The sequence below is a fragment of the Scleropages formosus genome, chromosome 22, assembly GCF_900964775.1.
Source record: "Scleropages formosus chromosome 22, fSclFor1.1, whole genome shotgun sequence".
NCBI classification, from domain to species: domain Eukaryota; kingdom Metazoa; phylum Chordata; class Actinopteri; order Osteoglossiformes; family Osteoglossidae; genus Scleropages; species Scleropages formosus.
Genome location: NC_041827.1, coordinates 7,574,931 through 7,594,185, shown reverse-complemented (window position 1 = coordinate 7,594,185; position 19,255 = coordinate 7,574,931). Strand labels below are relative to the sequence as shown.

At 44.0% G+C, this 19,255-nt stretch overlaps 3 protein-coding genes across 3 annotated transcripts; 2 read left to right on the top strand and 1 right to left on the bottom strand.

The window, feature by feature from the left end:
- Nucleotides 1-3,314, bottom strand: endou (endonuclease, polyU-specific). The gene is made up of 7 exons (XM_018725411.2): nt 3,257-3,314; nt 2,502-2,670; nt 1,747-1,952; nt 1,429-1,542; nt 1,184-1,290; nt 322-464; nt 1-115 (listed from the first exon to the last, which is right to left on the bottom strand). Exons 1-7 carry the CDS (start codon nt 3,312-3,314, stop codon nt 1-3), a joined length of 912 nt encoding a protein of 303 aa, XP_018580927.1.
- A 3,696-nt stretch (nt 3,315-7,010) lies between these two features.
- On the top strand, nt 7,011-11,416 carry tsfm (Ts translation elongation factor, mitochondrial). Its single transcript, XM_018725515.2, has 6 exons — nt 7,011-7,170; nt 7,418-7,561; nt 9,085-9,213; nt 9,669-9,791; nt 10,118-10,199; nt 10,679-11,416. Exons 1-6 carry the CDS (start codon nt 7,120-7,122, stop codon nt 11,068-11,070), a joined length of 921 nt encoding a protein of 306 aa, XP_018581031.1. The 5' UTR covers nt 7,011-7,119; the 3' UTR covers nt 11,071-11,416.
- A 2,226-nt stretch (nt 11,417-13,642) lies between these two features.
- myl6 (myosin, light chain 6, alkali, smooth muscle and non-muscle) lies at nt 13,643-19,255 on the top strand. Its single transcript, XM_018725903.2, has 6 exons — nt 13,643-13,715; nt 14,208-14,235; nt 16,768-16,911; nt 17,072-17,245; nt 17,698-17,775; nt 18,760-19,255. The coding sequence occupies exons 1-6, from the start codon at nt 13,713-13,715 to the stop codon at nt 18,786-18,788; spliced, it is 456 nt and encodes a 151-aa protein (XP_018581419.1). The 5' UTR covers nt 13,643-13,712; the 3' UTR covers nt 18,789-19,255.

Below are 19,255 nucleotides of genomic sequence, written 5' to 3'. Positions count from 1 at the left end.
TCATGGGGTGGCAGGGTAGGCCGAGCCAATGAACTTCTTCCCGTCCCCATATGATGAGTTGTCCCAGGTGTAGGTCTGAATGCTCAGCGCTTTTCCCCCCAGGCTGAGACGGCACCTGGAAATGGAAAGACCCTTACACAGGACACACACACACACCGTATGCGGTGAATACAACACATGCAGCCTGCCTGGGGAATACATATCAGGCGCCCTACATGAAGAATACAGCATCCATCGCAAGGGTACAGACTGTAACTCCCAAATAATGAATGAATACCTCGAAAAAAATGGAGTTAGCAAGAAGCTGCGAAGAGTCCTCACCTCTTTCCGGGGCGAGTGATGTAACAAAGGCTGTAAAGGGCAAAGTCAAACTCCGGGCTGCTGCCGACGAAAGCTGAGCCGACCTGCTTGAAGTAGCCGTCCCAGTTGAACTGCATGCCCAGGATGTCTGGGTAAGATGTCCACTGGAAGGCGCAAAAAGCAGACCGAAACACGAGGGGCTATGTATTTAAAAGGATCACGACCAAGAAGTTCACGACCGTAGTTTCATTCAGATGCCGCAAGAGGGAAGTCTTGGATCAGTATTAGCTACTTTTGCTATCAATTATTTTAAAGGACAGATGGTGTGCCTGGTGCCCTGTTACGCATTGTTTTGCACATCCGCCCCTCTGCACCGGTGATCACAACTAACTATCAAACATCTTACAGCATTTTAACTCAAAATGTAAAGTTACAACAATAAATATATTGAAGTGACAATGCACCTTTAATATCAAATACATATATAGTAAAAAAAGTCAAGATACATAGTGATCACTTTCCACAAATATGGAAATTACAGGTAAATATTTTTATAGAATACTAGTACATTCACTTATTTAGCAGACACTTTCTCCAAAGCGACCTCCAATGAACTCTATGTAGTGTTATGAGCCCACACACCTTATTCACCATGGTGACTTACACTGCTAGATACACTACTTACACTGGGTCACTCATCCATACATCAGTGAAACACACTCGCTCTGTGTCACTCACACACTATGGGGGAACCTGAACTGCATGTCTTTGGACTGTGGGAGGAAACCAGAGCACCCGGAGGAAACCCACGCAGACACGGGGAGAACATGCAAACTCCACACAGACTGAGCGACACACAGACTGCAAGTCCGTTTCAACTTACAGGCCCATCGAAGCTGTGGCTGTAATAGTTGAGTTCCCCATTCTTCTCCTGCTGGTAAAACCGAATCCAGTTGTGAAAGCCAGACACCTTGCCTCCTTTAATCTCCCCTACGGACAAAAGGACATAGACAGTGGAAACCATGTCATAGTCAAACACTCAAAAGCATAGATTAGGGTGTCATCTTCCCCTGGCTTTCGGAAAGGTTCATACTACGCAAATCTGAAACATCAAACTCAAGGACTCACCAAGAAAGGTGTGCTCAAAACCACTCGAGTCCATCTTGCCTTTGCTGCGGGTATACAGTCCGAACCACATCATCTTCAGATCCTGAATGAGCTCAGACTGAGATCCGTAGAGACCTGAAGGTGACGAAGTACGTCATGCTGCTTGCCACACTGGAGCAGATTTATAGTACACCAAACAATAGACTACTGGCACTGCCTTCTGCACACGCTGTGTTACTGCTCTGGTGCACCACTCTGGATCACATTTCTATTAACTACACCACTTCTATTCAGGAATACTGACTAGAGCCCTTCCAGTCCTAAAGCAAGGTTGGATACCTTTCCTTAGCATGAATGTAGAGAGCTCCCGGCCGATTCCGGTGTTGGAGATGGTCTCCTGGAGGAACTTGTCCTGCTCGGCAAGCTGTGCCGAGGAGAAGTTCTCAGCCTGTCCGGTCTGCTTCTGGTAGTTATCCAACAGAGCAAGCAAGGCCGAGAATGTAGGCTTGGAGAACAGGGAGGCTTCATCTACGTACTTGAAAAGTCTGGTAGATACAAGAAAACACTGACTGGTCGATGGCCTTTGACTATTTCCATTTAGATGGTAAAGTGAGAAACGAAGAAATTTGTACTTGACGTTTGTCCATTGGTTAGTGAATCAAAAATGGTAATAACACATTCAGCTACATCGCAGTGAAGTATATGCATTTTTATGTGTCATTTGAACATACACAGTATTCAGGATAACATAAAGGAGAGTTCTGTAGGGTCTGGATTTTGCTAAATGAGTTCAAGATAAATGATCTCTTTGAACTTACCATCACTGTCCCTACAGCCATCTGAGATTAAAAATCTTCTACTGCCTACAGAAATGTTTACAGCCTACATGTGAAGCAAGTGTTGACAACATAAGCAGTACTTCACAGTTATCATTTTGATATTTCGGATTAATTTCAATAACTCCCGCGCGATTGCACTTTCTTTCAGCGAAATGCAGGACAAGTGGAGCCGATTGGCAATGACAGAAGACGGCAGCACAAAGGGGATTCAACAAGGTGAGGACGGGGCACTTCCAAAATCAGGAGAGGTCTTACGGACGAGAGGACAGGTCCTTCTGAGTATTGGTCTCGGAGTCGGGCACCAGGATCTGGGGGTCAATCACCAGTTCGGAGGAGGAGGCCTTGTTGATGTCCAGTTCATAAAGCAGTTCGGACAAATCCTTTATCTCTGAGTCGGAAATGGTCTGCCGGGTTCCTGGAGGAGCTTCAGGCAAACCAGAAAGAAGAACTGAGCTCGTACCGTGGGCTTGTTCCAACAGCACCGGATCCTCCCGGCTAAAATTTACTCACTATACGTGAGGGAGTAAATAGGAAATTGCCTTTGAATTCCAAAATAGGCAACATTTTCTCCTTGTTTAGCTCCATAAGTTTCAATTTCAGGATTTTCAGATTTTGCTGAGAAATATTTTTTATTTGTTGAATACACGACTTAAGACAATTTGAGACTTACTTTGTTTACTGTGATACACTGATGATGACTTTCATGCCATAATTCTGAGTGAGCTTCATTTCAACTCAGGTGAAAAAGTATGTCTTTTCACACGGTTCTTTATTGCCTTGGCAGTACTCCCGTTTTGACAAAACATAAACAGAGGAACGCTGCAGAAACACCAGCTTTCTTCACTGAAAAGTGAAATTTTACCTGATTCTAGAGCAGACAGAATCAAGGAATCATTGACATACATGTGCAGTGTCTTGATGCTAAGAAAAGTACTAAGACAGAGGTAGAGATTGGAGTGAATGTCGCAGATGACGAGTTGCTCTTAGTGCTTATTCAAGCATTTACTTACCACTGCGCCCCTGCGCTAACAGAGACACTCCGAGGGACAGGAGCAGAATGAGTTTCATGGCTGGTCAGCAGAACTCGGAAGGAATATAATTCAATACTTGAGTTCAGTTTTATATTCTAGTCTGTTGATCTGGCCAATCAAAACTCAGAGAGTCCAGAAGTGCCCCTTTTCTGTGAGTGATCCTCCAATAAACTGGATGCACGGTTGAGGTCTAATTAGATTTTTTTTCTCTTGACTGCTTCGTCAGTTAAAATTATTGTTATGTCTTTAAATATCTGACGTTATTGTTTTGGCGTCCTGTCCTGGGCGTCCCGTCCCCCCTCCAGCCTTACACCCTGTGTTGCCGGGTTAGGCGCTGGTTCACCCCGACCCCGAATGGGACAAGCGGTTCAGACAGACAATGCTATCATTTCAGGATCTAAATGATTAGAAATGTAAACATCGGGACAACAAACACAAGTTCCTTGGAATTCGGTGACTTGCAAAGAACATATCCATGCGTTCTCAAGAAAGACGCTGAGAACGTGTGGGTAGGTATCAGCACATGACAACTCTAAAGTGTTTCAGCCAAGGACATGTCAGAAGGTACTTTACAGTTTACGATGTCATTATTATTATTTTATTTTTTATAGAGCGCTCTTCTCACTCAGTGACATAGAGCGCTTCAACACAGACATAAGGCAAGAAAAACAGATACAAACAAAGAAGACGGTCAACTAATGGCTACCATAATGAAGAACTTATTATAGAGCTACAAGTATACCTACTGGCCACCGGGGAAAGGAACAAAAACTCCCAACTGAAAGTTGAAGGAGAAAAAACCTCTGGGGGTCCACGGGCCAGTGGTTGCCCACCCCTCCTGGGCATTCTAGAAAATAACAATTTGTAAGCCAGTGTTTAACAAGTAATTATACATACATTTTCAGAACCGCTTGTCCCATACGGGGACACGGGGAACCGGAGCCTACCCGGCAACACAGGGCGGAAGGGGACACACCCAGGACGGGACGCCAGTCCATCGCAAGGCACCCCAAGCGGGACTCGAACCCCAGACCCAGTGGAGAGCAGGACTGTGGTCCAACCCACTGCGCCACCGCACCCCCCACAAGTAATTATAATGTTGGTAAATGTCATTATAGGATGTTCTTCTGTTTTTCTTTTATACTGGCTCTTGTGGTTTCATGTTAAGACTAATATAAACAGTTTTCAAGAAATACGTGTTCGTGTGGAACTCAGAGAAGTTTGCTTTAGTTTCAGAAGTCGACTGATAGTGCAGACGTGGGCAGACAGTGGGAAAGTGTACACCTGCTCAGCACATTTGGTTTCACTGGGGTAAAAATATCAAGCCAAGCTATTTGAAAATACCCATAATTGTGTCATATGTAAAGGAACACTGTGTTGATGGGGGGGAAATAATGGAATAATTGTATTTCCTTAAGAAAAGAACATTCTTTTTAAGGAAATTGTATTTCCTTAAGAAAGATTTTTTTCCTTTTCGTGTACTGCTTGTGTTATGGAGGGTTGCGGTGATCTAGAGCCTACCCCAGAAACACAGGGTGCAAGGTTTGCTGACTGTGAATGGGAAGAACCCTTAAATCAATTAGCATGGCTGTATCAGGAGATGATTTTTTTGGCTTAGTAAAAGAAATGCTAATTTCTTATGCGTTTTTGTTCATGTGTGACATTGAATGAAATAAAATATTCTACATAGCACGCAAATTATTAAGGAATTCAGCGAGCGTGATAACTTTGTTCATGTCCTGGAAAGCACTTTAACGTAAGGGAATTATCTGCATCCAGTCAGGCTTTGTTGGGTTTAAAAAACTGAAATATTTTACTCTTAATTTACATCGAATTTAACTATTTTAATATCATGTAGTACTTATTGCCTTGGCAAACATTTTCTACAATACTGTATTTTTTGTTGTTTCTTACTGGCCTGCAACACAGGCTGCAATAATTAATGGAAAAACAAATTAAATCTCTTAAGCAGATTTGTTACTAATAATATATTAGCCTTTTGATAAGTCCTACACACAATGACTATATGTGTTTGCTTTCACTGGTGGATTTTGTAAAAATTAATTATAATATAGTGAAAAAATAGCAACTCCATTTCATTAACAGTGAGTTCAAAGACAGGGTATAATAAGATTAGTAGAAAAAACCAACTACATTCAATACAAATGATGACTTAAAAAAAAAAACGTGTACATGCCTGTTTCGCTTAGAAACTTTAAACTTTGTTGTGAACAGGACTGAGGAATATAATTGAGCAGTTCCTTTTCTGTAAAAAGTATAGCCTTACATTAACAATTATGCGATGCTCAGAAGCACTAGATCTGGCCACCTGTTGTATTTCACATGGTTTTCCTTGTTTTACCATGCTGTAAATATTGCATATCAAAGACCCTGGGAAATTATCTCCACCGAGTACAGCTCAAACACCCCAGCAAAACAAACAGCACCAAAAACACAGATCTCTGCTCCTTCACAATACGCCTTGCGCTTGATGCCACTACATCATCATGAGAATCTTACCTAATGACAGAACTTTACAAATAAAAGCGAAAAAATGCTTGCACAGTAATTTCCCTTTTATGCCAGTAATACCATTCGACATGATGAAAAGTGTATAACGCTGAGCTGAAGTGTTATTCTGTTATATAATGCAGAATTGTTGCCGTTTACATATACAGGTGGTCACCGATTTACGATGGGGTTACGTTCGGCGAAACCCATCGTAAGTCGAAAATATCGTAAGTCGAAAATTAATTTAATTTATGCATTTAACACACCTAATACACACCTCTGCTTAACAGACTGGGAGGTGCGGATCACCGTCGCTGCCCAGCATCGCGAGACAGTATCACATCACATGTCACTTGCCCCGGGAAAAAAATCAAAATTCAAAATACGGTTTTTACAAAATGTCTATCGCCAGCTCGCCATCGTAAAGTCGAAAAAATTGTAAGTCGAACTATCATAAATCGAGGACTACCTGTATGCCAAAAATGATCATCCTATTTAGCCAACACTTTTCACAGTGTAGTTGAAATTTTACTCTAGCAATTTTTTTTTTGCATTTTCCATTCAGTTTTGTTAACTTAAACATACTTTCGGCATTAGTTAGTACTATATGTCAGGTTTTAGAAAAATATTCCCCATTTTCAAAATTCACAAATTTTGGCCAATTGTGGCACTAGATTCCGAGGACCGAATATTCCAGTACCCTTTAGGATCTGATGCTTTCTAGAATGTTCTTCTCCCTTCTAGAATCTTCAAATGGCTGCAAAGTACCAAGAACTAGTGGTATTTTTGTAATCAGTAAACTTTAACTAATCATAAGCAATGAGAGGTGGTGTGGTGGTGCAGTGGGTTGAACGGGGTCCTGCTCTCTGGTGGGTCTGGGGTTCAAGTCCTGCTTGGGGTGCCTTGTGACAGTCTGGCGTCTCATCCTGGGTGTGTCCCCTCCCACCAGAAAGCAGGACCCAGTCCAACCCACTGCCCCCCGTGCCCACAACAGGGTATTCTTTTTGCACAATTCAGGGTAAGCACCTTGATCAAAGGTCCTAGCAGTAAAGATCTGAACTGCTGAACCAATCAGATTGTTAGCTGAGTCCTGAAAACTACACCTGACATGCAATGTGCAGCATGTTACATGTCTTCCCGTAGAGATATGAACCTCCTGACCTGTGGGCGGCGCTGTCGAGCCAAACACACCATGCGCGTACAGAGACGAGTCCCAGAAGAAGAGGATGTCCGGCCGGTGAAGTTTGACCTCCGGCGGTTCCCGTAGACGGCGGGTGTCAATGACATTCGCGTGGAAACTGAGTCCGGTGGCGTAACACGCGGCTCCAGTTATGGCTTTATTATATTCCGTGCTGAGATGCGTGAGATCACATATTACACAGGTAACTTTGTCGTACGCGTGCTGCTGTAATTTGGTGCAAAAGTGATTTCCCTTCCCGAGGACTAGCATGAGGCATGGCCATTTTATGATGATGATCATGATGGTGCTAATGAATCATGTTATGTTGTAAAGTTGAGTTTTATAACACACACGTAACGTTTCTTAAGACTTGTACTGATCGGCAGAGAAGCCGGGTCTTTGTCAAACTTTGTCTGATTGCTTGTTCCACTTGTGTGTGTTTTGCTCAGGTTCACCTCCGGTCGGTTCACACAACCAGTCCCCATCATCTAGCTGCTGAGAAGTCCCTCCTGCTGCAGCTGCGCAAGAGCACCGGCTACACGTTCGCCAACTGCAAGAAGGCCCTGGAAAAATTCGACAACGATGTCAAACAGGTTAGCAGAATTTTTACGCTCTGACAAGCGGTTGGAGAAAGGCTCCAAAACATCTTCGTTACTGTCGCTGTTATAATTAAGCTGATGCTTTATCGCAATAAATGTATAGCCTACTTGTTTATGCAGCAGGGCAGGGCCAGGGTGTTTTCGTGTATCAGTTCAGGGCGAATACCTTCATCGAGGGGTCCTGCAGCACGATTCACATTCATTGAAACCTTCAGCATCCAAGTCCACGTCCTATATTTACATTTATTCGTTTAGAAGCTGCTTCCCCCCCCCCAAAGCGATGTGCATCTCACAGAAAATACTTTGTGTTCATTACATTAGCAAGAAGAGACTTAGATGGAGATGTGTGATAAGCCTTAATAGGTCATGGTTATGTGAGTCTGGAAGAGGTGAGTTTTAAGACCCTTTTTTAAATGTGGAGGGGGATTCAGCAGTTCTGAGGGAGAGGGGGAGGTTGTTCCACCACATCGGAGCCAGAGCTGAGAACCTTTGTGCTTTTTTTTTTGGATTTTTTTTTTTGTGTGTGTGGAACCCCCCCCCAAGCCTTACGCCCTGTGTTGCTGGGTTAGGCTCCGGTTCCCCACGACCCTGCTCGGGACAAGTGGTTTCAGACTGTGTGTGTGTAAGATATTTGGATAAAGTTTTATGCAGCTACTTGTGTGATGTGCATTGGTTCATATGGTGGAATGTAACAAGTGCACTTAAGAATCACACATCTGCATCTAAGTGTCTCTTTCTGCTAATGTAATGAACACATATTTTCTATGAGATGTATGTTGCTTTGGGGGAAAGTGTCTGCTAAATGAATACATGTAAATGTAAGCTGTCAGGCCTGCCGATACCTACAGAATCCGATTGCTCCATACACCCCAGCAAGAACACTATACTTCACCATCTCCGGCTGCTTTGTAGAGGTCCAAAATCAAAAGATCAGAGGTGTTCTTTTGGCTTTGATGTTGTGGAGTGAGGTCTTTCTCCCCCTCACAACTGCTGAATCCCTCTCAGCATTCACCAAGGGTCTCAGAATGCATCTCCGTCGTTCTCTTCTCAAGGATCTCGCAATGCCCCAAGAGAAGAGAATGACTTCCAGGTGACATGCGTGTACAGTTTCTACTGGTTACATCAGGGTTAAAATGGGACAAACGCAACACCTGGCATGCACATATGTACTAATGATGAATGGAATCCTTACAATTTGAACATTTAAAGGGGCAGCAAATACTGCACTGCTTAGAACCACCATACAAACGGATGGAATCCCATCTGCTGCTGTGGTGGCACTGAGAAAGGTACATATCCAGGTGTGTAAAGGAGCCCATAACTGTATGTAGCAGAGCATATAAACCCGAGTTGAGCGTATAGTTCTGAGTTGCTTTGGTGAATCTTGTCCGTATCACCTGTTGCTCTTTAACTTGATCAGACTGGCTTACAGCCTTTGCGTCTGTTAGTATGTTTCATTTCTGGACACGATTACCGTGTCTGTACTTGATTGCACTTTGTTTTCTGTTGAACTACAGGCAGAGAGCTGGTTGCATGAGCAGGCACAAAAGGAGGGCTGGAGTAAAGCTGTGCGACTGGAGGGAAGGCGCACCAAGGAGGGCCTTATTGGCCACCTAATAGAAGACAGAGCTGCGGTTATGGTTGAGGTACCAGATTCACTCTTTCAAGTCATTCGCAAAAGGATTTTAAATTGTAAGGGGAAAAATATAAGCCAACTTTCACGAGCGATCTTGAGCCTGTCGAGTTACCTGTGCTTCGTCAGCAAATTCTTTTACTAATCACTTGTTGAATATTAATGTTAATTTAGTATTGTCAGATTATTTTAGAAATGAAATTTCAATTTTTAATGTAGTGTTTACTAGGAAAGTATGTAATCTGGTTTGTTCTCATACACTTCCCTTTTGTTTTATCCACAGTATGTATGTATTACAGTGAATTGATCTTCCCATTCTTATAATTCACCTGCCTTCTGCCCACTTTATACAGTGCTACAAATATTCCTACTATGCTTTGTAAACACTGAATGAAATTGCTTAGGGGAGGTAAACAACGGTCACATTTATGAATAAGTAAGAACACTTGTATTTACCTGCTTATTCAGGTTAACTGTGAGACTGACTTTGTTGCACGGAATGAGAAGTTCCACAGCCTGGTCAGAGATGTTGCTTTTGCTACGATGGCTCATCACCGCAGCAGAACCGGCAGTCGGTCTACGTACATAAAGGTGAGGCCCGGCGTTTTGACGGAGGAGATCGCTGGCAGTTGTTCGGAGAGATGATCAGGCTGAGGACAGTGTAGTTTTCACCTGCAGCCAGTGCGTGGTCTTTAGTAGGTGCTTCGGTGACTGATTGGAGTGGAGGTGCTATGTTTAAAAACGGAACAAAAATCTTGCAGGCATCGAGTCCAATGACTAGGAAAATAAAACCAGTTTGTTATATACTAGTGCAGGTTTGAAAGATAAATGTGAAATATTGGGAAATGTTTAAAAGTGAAACTTGTGTATGTTGCACTTTATGTGTGCGATCTCGCCGTTTTTACACGGTGTTTCAGAGTCTGCTGTCTACGGATGACCTGTCCAAGCTCACCGTGCCTGGAGGAGCCTCGCTGGCTGACCGCCTGGCCCTTGCTGTGGGTGAGTGAGTGTAGTGAGCAGGCCACTATTGCTCGCACGCATGCACGTACACGCACACTCTCACAGTCTGAAGCCGGGGGGGGGAGACACCCAGGACAAGACGCCAGTCCATCGCAAGGCACCCCAAGCAGGACTGGAACCCCAGACCCACCAGAGAGTGGGACCCAGCCAAACCCCCTGCACAACAGCAGCCACCTCCCCTTGCTTCTTATTTACATTCATACTTGTGTTCACGTTGTTTTACTCATTGTGTCTTCCTGGCAGAACATTTCATCAGTCAAAAGCAGATTTAAATGTGAAGGTCTGTTTCAGGGTTATTTACTGTGCTTTCGCAGATAAATATTCGAGGGTTGAATGCATTTTGTTTTCAGGAATTTTGTTTGCAGTGATAAACCTAGTGTTTTAGGAACATATGCCTTCATTAACAGCTTGAGGGAGCTGCAGTATGTGCCTCTTAAGAAGGCTTGTCTTCTACACAGGCCGTCTGGGTGAGAACATAGCCCTGAGGCGAGCAGTAGTGCTGGGAGTGCCTGCTGAATGGAACATCGGCTCCTACGTCCACGGAGCGCTGCCGGGACAGACTGATGTGGCCATGGGCCGCTACGGTGCCCTGGTGGTCTTTCAGAGTGTCCGGGGCGAGGCGGAAACCCTGGGCAGGAAGTTGGGCCAGCACATTGTGGGGGAGGCGCCCCTCTCTCTCGGCAACATGGACGATCTGTCATGTGGGGACACAGAAACCCGCCTACTGCCTCAGAGCTTCCTGGCAGACCCCAGTAAGACAGTGGCTCAGTACCTGAGTGAGCAAGGGGCTCGCGTGCTCGATTTTGTCCGATTCCAGCGTGGGGAAGGGGGCCATGATACAGAAGAGTGAAAGTGAGGATAAGCAATCCAAGGTTCTCTAGTTTCTTTAATGCTTTTATTTTTGTAACACCTTTGCCTGGGAAACCCAGATGTGTCCGGTCACATAGCCTGTCAAGACATTTTGTGCGAATTTAGGCTGCACCTGATTCAAATTTCCCTTTTTCAACAGAAGTTCTAAGGCTGTTCCAAGTGTGCAGCTTGATCTTGGGTTGTCCATGTAAACCTTGTGCAATGTTATGGGCTGGGACACACTGGTTAATGAACTCAACACTTAATAAATCAATTTATCAAGGGGTGTCAAGTCTGATCTCAAACTTATTCTTGCAAAGTAGTTATAATATGTAGAAAAAAGAAAACCTCTGAAATTGGTGACGAGTGGATTTACTTTAGTGGCTTCGTTTTCACTGTTGAATAGTTGATTTTCATTAATTTAGCTGACACTTTTTTGCCAAAACCACTCACAATCTTAAGCTACGTGGAAGTAATTATCTGTTTATAGTGCTGGTTAATTTTTTTTTACTGGAACAATTTGGGGTAAGTACCTTGCTCAAAGCCACAACAGCTGGGATTTGACCCTGCATCCTTCGGCTCTACAGACAGCAGCTGTAATCACTATGCTACCAGCTGTGAATTGACATGAGTATTTTATTATACAAAAGCTCATGTTTCTGATTTTAATAGCCTCAGCTTGCCAAATTCATACACCTGATACATTTGTACTTCTGTCCAAGGATGATATTAATACATAAAACTTGTGTCCTTTTTTATATTTCATGAATGATCACAAGAGATGACTTATCATGGGAACTAAGACTGAAATAGCAAGTGTCAGAAACAAAGACCTACATATAAAGGTTTTCACTTTAACATATGTATAACCTGGTTTCATGCCAAACAGTTTGATCCAGGAACATGTCTGATTTATACAGGTTAATTTTCTCACCAATTTTGCCTTCTACATTACATTTACATAGTTATCTGATGCTTTTTTCCAAAGTGGCTTACAGTGTTAAGGTTACAATTATTTACCCATTTATACAGCTGGGTAACTTCACTGGAGCAATTATGGGTAAGTACCTTGCTCAAGGGTACTACAGCCAGAGGTGGGGATTAAACCTGCAACCTTTGGATCCAAATGTTACCAGCTGTCCCCTCTCATTTATTTCCATTTTGTCTCCCACTGTGCTTTTTCACTTATTCTCTTGTGATGCCCTTTCATGTTTCTCACGTGTCTTCCCTTGTCTCTCTACTGCTGCTCCCCCCCACATGAACAAAGATGTGACATTTTTATTCCCGCTTCTGTGCTTTCACTCACTCAGTCACAGTCAGGTCATTTACTTTTCAATAAAAATTAAGGCTCCAACGCAAGAAACGTCCTTCATGAAGCGTGCCTCCGTGTCAGGGCCCTCCAGGCTCGGACCTCCTTCCGTCAAGCCCAGTGCCCATAACGCAGGTCCAAGAGCTAAGGGCCAACTGCTCTGCCCCTCCAGTTTGCCCTTTGTCCCTATCAGAGAAGAGGTTAGTAAGACAAGCATGAGGACAGCTGTACACTCCTTCTCCACCTCTGAACCATTGCTAAATTATTACTGCATACATTATTATTATTATTATTATATTATTATTATTATTGTTGCTCAAACTGTGAGGGGAAGACTGGGAGCCACATCAGACTACTTTGTAAGATCCTTTGATGCCAAGCTGCCCATGTCCATGCCTGTTGAATTTGAAGATCAAGACAAAGTAACAAGAGTGTATGCGTTCATTGTTATGAGAATTACAGTAATACACCAGTACAGTACAGCTGGCAGTGTAATAGTTAGAGCTGCTGCTTTCTGCCCCAAAGGTCGCAGGTTCGAATCTCCCCTGTGGCAGTAGTACCCTTGAACAAGGTACTTACCCTGAATTGCTCCAGTAAAATTACCCACCAGTACAAATGGCTAGATAACTATAGGAAGATTAACACTCTATGCCGTTTTGGAGAAAAGCCTCAGCTAAATGAATAAAAGTAAATGTAATGTAAAATGTACAGTACAGACGTTCTTCGCGCTTCACCCTGCAATTGACAACAATGTCCACTTGGTGGCGCCTCAGCGCATCCATTTCACTGTAGCGCAGCATCAGTACCATGGATTATACACAGACCAATGACGGGAAACCATCCAGAATGTTTGCATAATAAAAAGTAAATTTGGCTAAAAACACTACATTTTCAGCTCGCCTGAATAAGCGCGATTTACACGTGACGTTTACATTTATTCTTAACTGACGCCTGACTGACAAAAGCGACGAACATGATGAGAAAAATACGAGTGCATGTTGTATGTAATGGAATTACATTTGTTATAAATGCTTTACATACTCTGCGTTAGACATTTGGCAAACTTGCTATTAATAAGAATGCAATATACATTTACATTTAAGTTCAGGTTTCAGTGTCGCTTTTTTGTGCAGTTCTGTCGTAATTGTGAGCTTTAGCTTGTCCTTGGTTTACGGCAAAGGCCGAGAAGCCAACGCCCGTCCCATTTAATTGGCTGAAGCTGGTATGTCGTCACACGTAACAACGTCACTAGATAACGAACCTGACCGCTGTAGTCTGCGCCAGTCATCTTCCGACCGCCGACGGAGATACAGAAGAGCCGGAAAGGCGCGAACATGGTATGACTCCCTTCCTTTTCTTAATTATATTTTGTAATGGGTGGTTATTTAATCCTTTCAGGGCGAAATTACTACTATTCTTTCAGGAAATTATTTAATATTCACAGGGGTAGTTTCAGCTGTGATATTTTAAGTTGCAACGTCTGCTCTGCCAGGGGGAGAGGTATATAATTTATAATCATAATAATCACGTAAATTCTGTGTGTATGCAATACACTGTCTGAGAAGGGCTTAATTTATGGCAACAAAATGATATGGCATGGACTCAGTCAGTGTGAGGAAGCAGGTGGTTAAAAATAACAGAACTATGTTGGGCTGCTTCGTTTTGATATCGGAAAATAATAATTTTGTGATCTGGCAACACAGGTCAGGATGGTGTTTGCAATTACTTGCTGTAGGTGCCCGCTGCTGCGCTGAGTGGCGTGTATGTATGTTGCATTGGCTGCGATTGTATAAAAAACGGTTTCTCGTCTCGTGTTCCTCTTCGAACAGTCTGACTTCTCCGAAGACCAGATCATCGGTGAGTATTCGACTTTATCGAACCTTAATTACACGAAGTGATGATGGAGATGTAGACCAAGTTTTTACCTTCAGTAAATTAACTCCGCTGTGTCCGAAGCTCGTTTTCACAAAAACTGTCCTCCTTCCCTCCTCCTGTCCTGTCCTGCGTCTTGGCTCGTTCTCTCTCTGCTCCATCTGTCCATCGTGCTGTGTGTCTCCGTCCGTCCGTGGCCTCTGCTCTGCTCACCATCTCCTGCCTCCTCGGGGGGGGGGAACGAACACTCCGTTTGTAAAGCTCTGTCCTCCCGTGTCCGTGCTGCTCGGTCTCGCGCTTTCCCGATCCAGTGCAAACCGGAGCCGATGCTGCACGGGGTGAGTTCCGAACACACGTTCGCTGACGTAGAATGGCGAAAGAGCGCGCGGCCGCATCCGTTCCTGAGTCCTGTAGCGTTGTTGTGTACACACACACATTTTATATAGACACATTTCATCATGTATGTCATGACCAGCCCTACACCGTTAGCAATTTATTCATAATAATATGGACTTTATGTGTGACCCTGTACGCGCTGACAGCTGTAGCACAATCATAATGTTATGTCCGGACGCTTCACGCTTCTTCACGTGAGATGTTGTAGTTGTGTTTCGAGTGTCTGACGTGACGATAAACTTTTAAATTAAAGGCTTTTCTTTGCGTTGCCCTTGTGTTCGCGTTGCGGTGGGGACTGAAAGTGCGGTTGGGGCCGCACCTGGACGGGTAAAGACGGGTAAAGCCGTCGTCGTTTCTTGAAGAAATTCTTCGGCTGTGGAACCCGGAAGCGCGTGCGTGTTTAGATGGAGAAACTAAGTGCGCGCTCCCAAGAGTGTGTGTGTCTACTCAGTGCGCGCTCTCGGGTGGTGTGTGTGTGTGTGTGTGTGTGTGTGAACAGCTGTGCTCCGCTGAACCCCTGTCGCTCCGCTGGCTGATGTCCTTTTTAGGTCGTGTACACACAGGCCGCGCGCACATTGTGTGCTTTGATCGCGCTCCTCTCCACACTCGTTTGCGCGCGCACGGTTGATATGGCCGCTCGTGTCGCGCCCGCTCCCGCGATGCCTTTATATGGGCACGAGCCCGTGGAAGTGGGCCGGCCGCATTCCAGAGAGCAGGAACTGCCTTCCACGATGAGTGCGCGTCCCCCCCCCCTGTCCAGTGCTGCAGATCTGCCTGCATTCTTCTCCATTGTACTGGGGGGGGGGGGTCAGAGGTCAGGGGTCAGGAATCAGAACTGGGTTCAGATCCCCACTGGTGCAGTAGTATCCTTGATCAAGGGACTCTACTCCATATACCCCACTGTATGAATAGGTGACTTGGTATGTGAGTCTAACATTCCTTAAGTGGTTTGGAGCAAAGCATCAGTTACTACAGTTTTGGTTTTCTTTAGACAGTTGAAGTCACTTGAATATGTTGTAGACAAAGGTTTTCACCCCCCCACTGTTGAGCGTCAGTTGGAAAAGAGTTTGTTTTTCCTGTAAATCCTTTGGGTGGGACCCTGTTTATTGAATTGCCGAAGGAATGCGTTCGCCCTATTTGCGTGACACAATGTCAGCCGAGAGGCCGCGAATTCGTTTAAAACGGGAAGAGCGGCTCTGAGTTGCGCCGACTGCCGTCACGCCTCTGGACGGGTTGTTTAATCGCTACCTGGTGCGTGCGTGACACATCTGTACATGATACTAAAGTGCAGCTCTTCAGCTTGGCTGCATTGTTGTAAGGGAACCTGACTTGTGTTCCCAGGCATGTAAACATTGGCTGGGCTGTGACCGAAAAAGGATCGAGCCACTTGTCTTGCCATGCTTGTACAGACGTATAGAAATTGAACAAGCGCTCATGTCAAAGTGGAATCGTGGAACAGTGCCAGTGGGAGGATTTGTGGGATTCCGTTGGGAGAACGCCAGTAACAAACATACTTGCCCACTTCATTATCCACATCTGTCCCATTCATATCGTTAGTCCCTTTTATTCTTAAACCTGTTTTTGTCATGTGACTAAACATTGGGCACGGGGTATTAATTGCATTGTTAGGGTTTCTGGGTAATTATTCATAAATGCAGCCGTATTGATCTCATGTTTGGTTCAAAATATTCCCCACTGTATGAATGCTACCTTTGTCTGTTTTAATTTCTAATTAAAGATGCGTGTGCTCGGTGGATCGTAGGATTGTACCAAGGAAGTGTGAAGTATTAATGGTGCAATGAAAAAGTGTGGCATTTTATGCCTGTAGTTTAGTGTTTTGGTGGCGTTTGCAACATCTCTCATCCTCCTATGTTTCCTGATGCACATAGAGTGGTTTTCTCCATTTTTGTGCGCTCAGAATAAGCAAATACTTGTTATACATATTGTGGGGGTCATTAATCATTGTTACCGTATTCCATTGTTTCCCTTAAATTTCCATTTTCTTCAAATCTCCTGCACTTTCTTTGCAAACACTCACTTTTCCCTGTCCTTCTGCTATGAGTACAGTTAATGTTATTTTTCCATTTAGGATGTGCGTTGAGCAGATGATTCTCCTTCTAGATTTCAAGGAGGCCTTCCAGCTGTTTGACCGGACTGGCGATGGGAAGATCACCTACAATCAGTGTGGAGACGTGATGCGTGCCCTGGGGCAGAATCCCATCAACGCAGATGTACTCAAGGTCCTGGGAAACCCCAAATCTGATGGTGAGAACCAGTGCAGGCTGAAATATGTGACATCCACTTGCTAAAGTGGGAAGAGTGAGCTGAACCTTTTCATTAATCACTTTCCCCATTAGGTGCCCTGTTTAGATGGTACATAGTATTAGAATACTGCTGACCCCAGTTTTTGTCTGCTTTACACCAGACATGAACATGAAGATGCTGGACTTTGAGCAGTTCCTGCCCATGTTTCAAACTATTGCCAAGAACAAGGACCATGGCACCTTGGAGGACTACGTGGAGGGTCTGCGTGTCTTTGACAAGGAGGGGAATGGCACTGTCATGGGTGCTGAGTTGCGTCATGTCCTCACCACACTAGGTGAGCTCTCATGCGCCCCTTAGGCTTCACCAGCATGCATCTCTGTGCTGCTGTGTAGTCAGCACCTCACTCCCAAGAGTCCCTGTCTTTGGGTGACGCTGTCTATTTAAACACACAAACACACACTGGCTGAAACTGCAAACTGGAGCCTAACCCAGCAACACAGGGCACAAGGCTGGAGGGGGAGGGGACACACCCAGGATGGGACACCAGTCCGTCACAAGGCACCCCAAGCAGGGCTCGAATCCCAGACCCACTGGAGAGCAGGACCCGGCCAAACCTGCTGCGCCACCGTGCCCCGCAATTCGAACCCGTATTGATATATTTTCATGCATCGCTGAATTTTTACTAGGCCGGGTATGAAGAGGTGTAAATGCAAGGAAATTACATACTCTCGTGCTGTAATTGCTTTGCTAAGAGATGTAACATCTAACATGGTTATCCTGTTTCAGGGGAGAAGATGACTGAGGAAGAGGTGGAAGTTCTGTTGGCAGGACACGAGGATGCTAATGGATGCATCAATTATGAAGGTAAATGGTTGGTACGGTAGCTGTGTCACGTGCGTATGCCGGACTCTGTGATTGCATATCACTGTGCGTCGTTATATGTGCACCTCTGTTACTATGGCTGAATGAGTCTACTGGCGCTCGGTAGCTTATAAAATCTGCATGATTCTCACTTCCCTCTGTGAGATCACCTGCTGCTGTCCTCACAAATATGTCATTGCTCATCACAATTGCGTGCAGTTGTGTATATAAAATTGTCAGGAATTGGTTCTAGTACTTGCATGTATGTTCATGCCTATACTGCTGAAGAAACCTGTTTCAGCCACTTTATAATATTTCATACATTATAATCCCAGTCCCCTTTTTGAGTCAAATTTATTTTACAAGTCTTAGTACAACACACCTCTGCTTTCAAGAGTACAAGGTAGCAGTCACATGGTAAGACAGACTTGTCCATACAGTGTGCTTCTTAGATGTCATGTCAATGTCAGTGTAGTGCCGTGTCCCCACAATGCTGAACGTAACTGGAGAAATTAAATAGTATTCTTTCTCTAGTTATTGTCATGGTGTGTATCATTGGGCCCTTTTCCTGTGGTAGCTCAGGTCTGTGCTCCACACTGAAATGCCAAAGAGGGCTGTAAATATTAATATTCTGGAGACAGAGGCAGTGGAAAATCCTTGTTTGGTCCTTTGTCTGTGACTCCCACAGCATCTTGTATGATGTGGATCTGTAGCGTTCTAAAGACATGCTTAGTTTCTCTTTTATGGTAACAGTAGTGACCACTTATGGTTATAAACGTATCATGTGAATACTGGTTTCGTAATCAAATTTTTTTTTGCCGTGGGAACGTTTATTTCAAATTTTATAACAGTTCTTGAGCTGTTTATATAAAGTATAAATTTTTTTTAGTGCCTGTTCTTTGAATTTTTCTGTGGGGCATAAACAGATGGCACATTAAAGTCACATTGTTTTACTTTCTTCCCCATACCCTTGTCTACTTTACACAGAACTCGTCAGGATGGTCATGAGTGGCTGAAGATATCAAGAAAATTTTCTTTTAAATATGTATTTTCCTTCAACTCGCTCATGTGTTCCACTTGCTGCACTAGGTTTTGTTGCCCCTTTTTTGTTTTTTGTTTTGTTTAAAGTGCCTTTATCTGTACGTATGGACACTCCCACTGATCGATTGTAAAGGCGAGTCTGAAACGGAAGTTCGCAATAAGGCTGTAGTTACATGTATTGCACAATGTTGTATGTTGGCAATGCTGCCGCAGTCTTATCTGTCAGGCAAGTGAGACTGCAGCTCTTTAGCCTGAGTAGAAAAGGGCAACTGTTCCATCCTGCCTTTTTATGTGTAGAATTAGCTAGGAAGCTGTCAGCAAGCTGTCCAAACATGAACCTTTTTCTTTTTTTTCTTTTTTTTTTCTCTCCATCCAATATCTTTATTTTCCCTAACTTTTATTGCTTTGTTCAAACAAAATAAAATTTATCTAGTTCAGTTTT

What these genes read in the sequence shown, in the direction of transcription:
- myl6 (XM_018725903.2), top strand. An exon ending in CTCCGAAGACCAGATCATCG is followed by an intron (nt 14,236 to 16,767) that starts GTGAGTATTCGA and finishes TTCTCCTTCTAG; the next exon opens with ATTTCAAGGAGGCCTTCCAG. An exon ending in TGGATGCATCAATTATGAAG is followed by an intron (nt 17,776 to 18,759) that starts GTAAATGGTTGG and finishes TACTTTACACAG; the next exon opens with AACTCGTCAGGATGGTCATG.
- endou (XM_018725411.2), bottom strand. Translation starts at nt 3,314, where the DNA reads ATGAAACTCATTCTGCTCCTGTCCCTCGGAGTGTCTCTGTTAGCGCAG. An exon ending in TACATTCATGCTAAGGAAAG is followed by an intron (nt 1,543 to 1,746) that starts GTATCCAACCTT and finishes CGTCACCTTCAG; the next exon opens with GTCTCTACGGATCTCAGTCT. An exon ending in TTTTGAGCACACCTTTCTTG is followed by an intron (nt 1,291 to 1,428) that starts GTGAGTCCTTGA and finishes TTTTGTCCGTAG; the next exon opens with GGGAGATTAAAGGAGGCAAG.
- tsfm (XM_018725515.2), top strand. Translation starts at nt 7,120, where the DNA reads ATGGCTTTATTATATTCCGTGCTGAGATGCGTGAGATCACATATTACA. An exon ending in TGAGATCACATATTACACAG is followed by an intron (nt 7,171 to 7,417) that starts GTAACTTTGTCG and finishes TGTTTTGCTCAG; the next exon opens with GTTCACCTCCGGTCGGTTCA. An exon ending in GAGCTGCGGTTATGGTTGAG is followed by an intron (nt 9,214 to 9,668) that starts GTACCAGATTCA and finishes CTGCTTATTCAG; the next exon opens with GTTAACTGTGAGACTGACTT.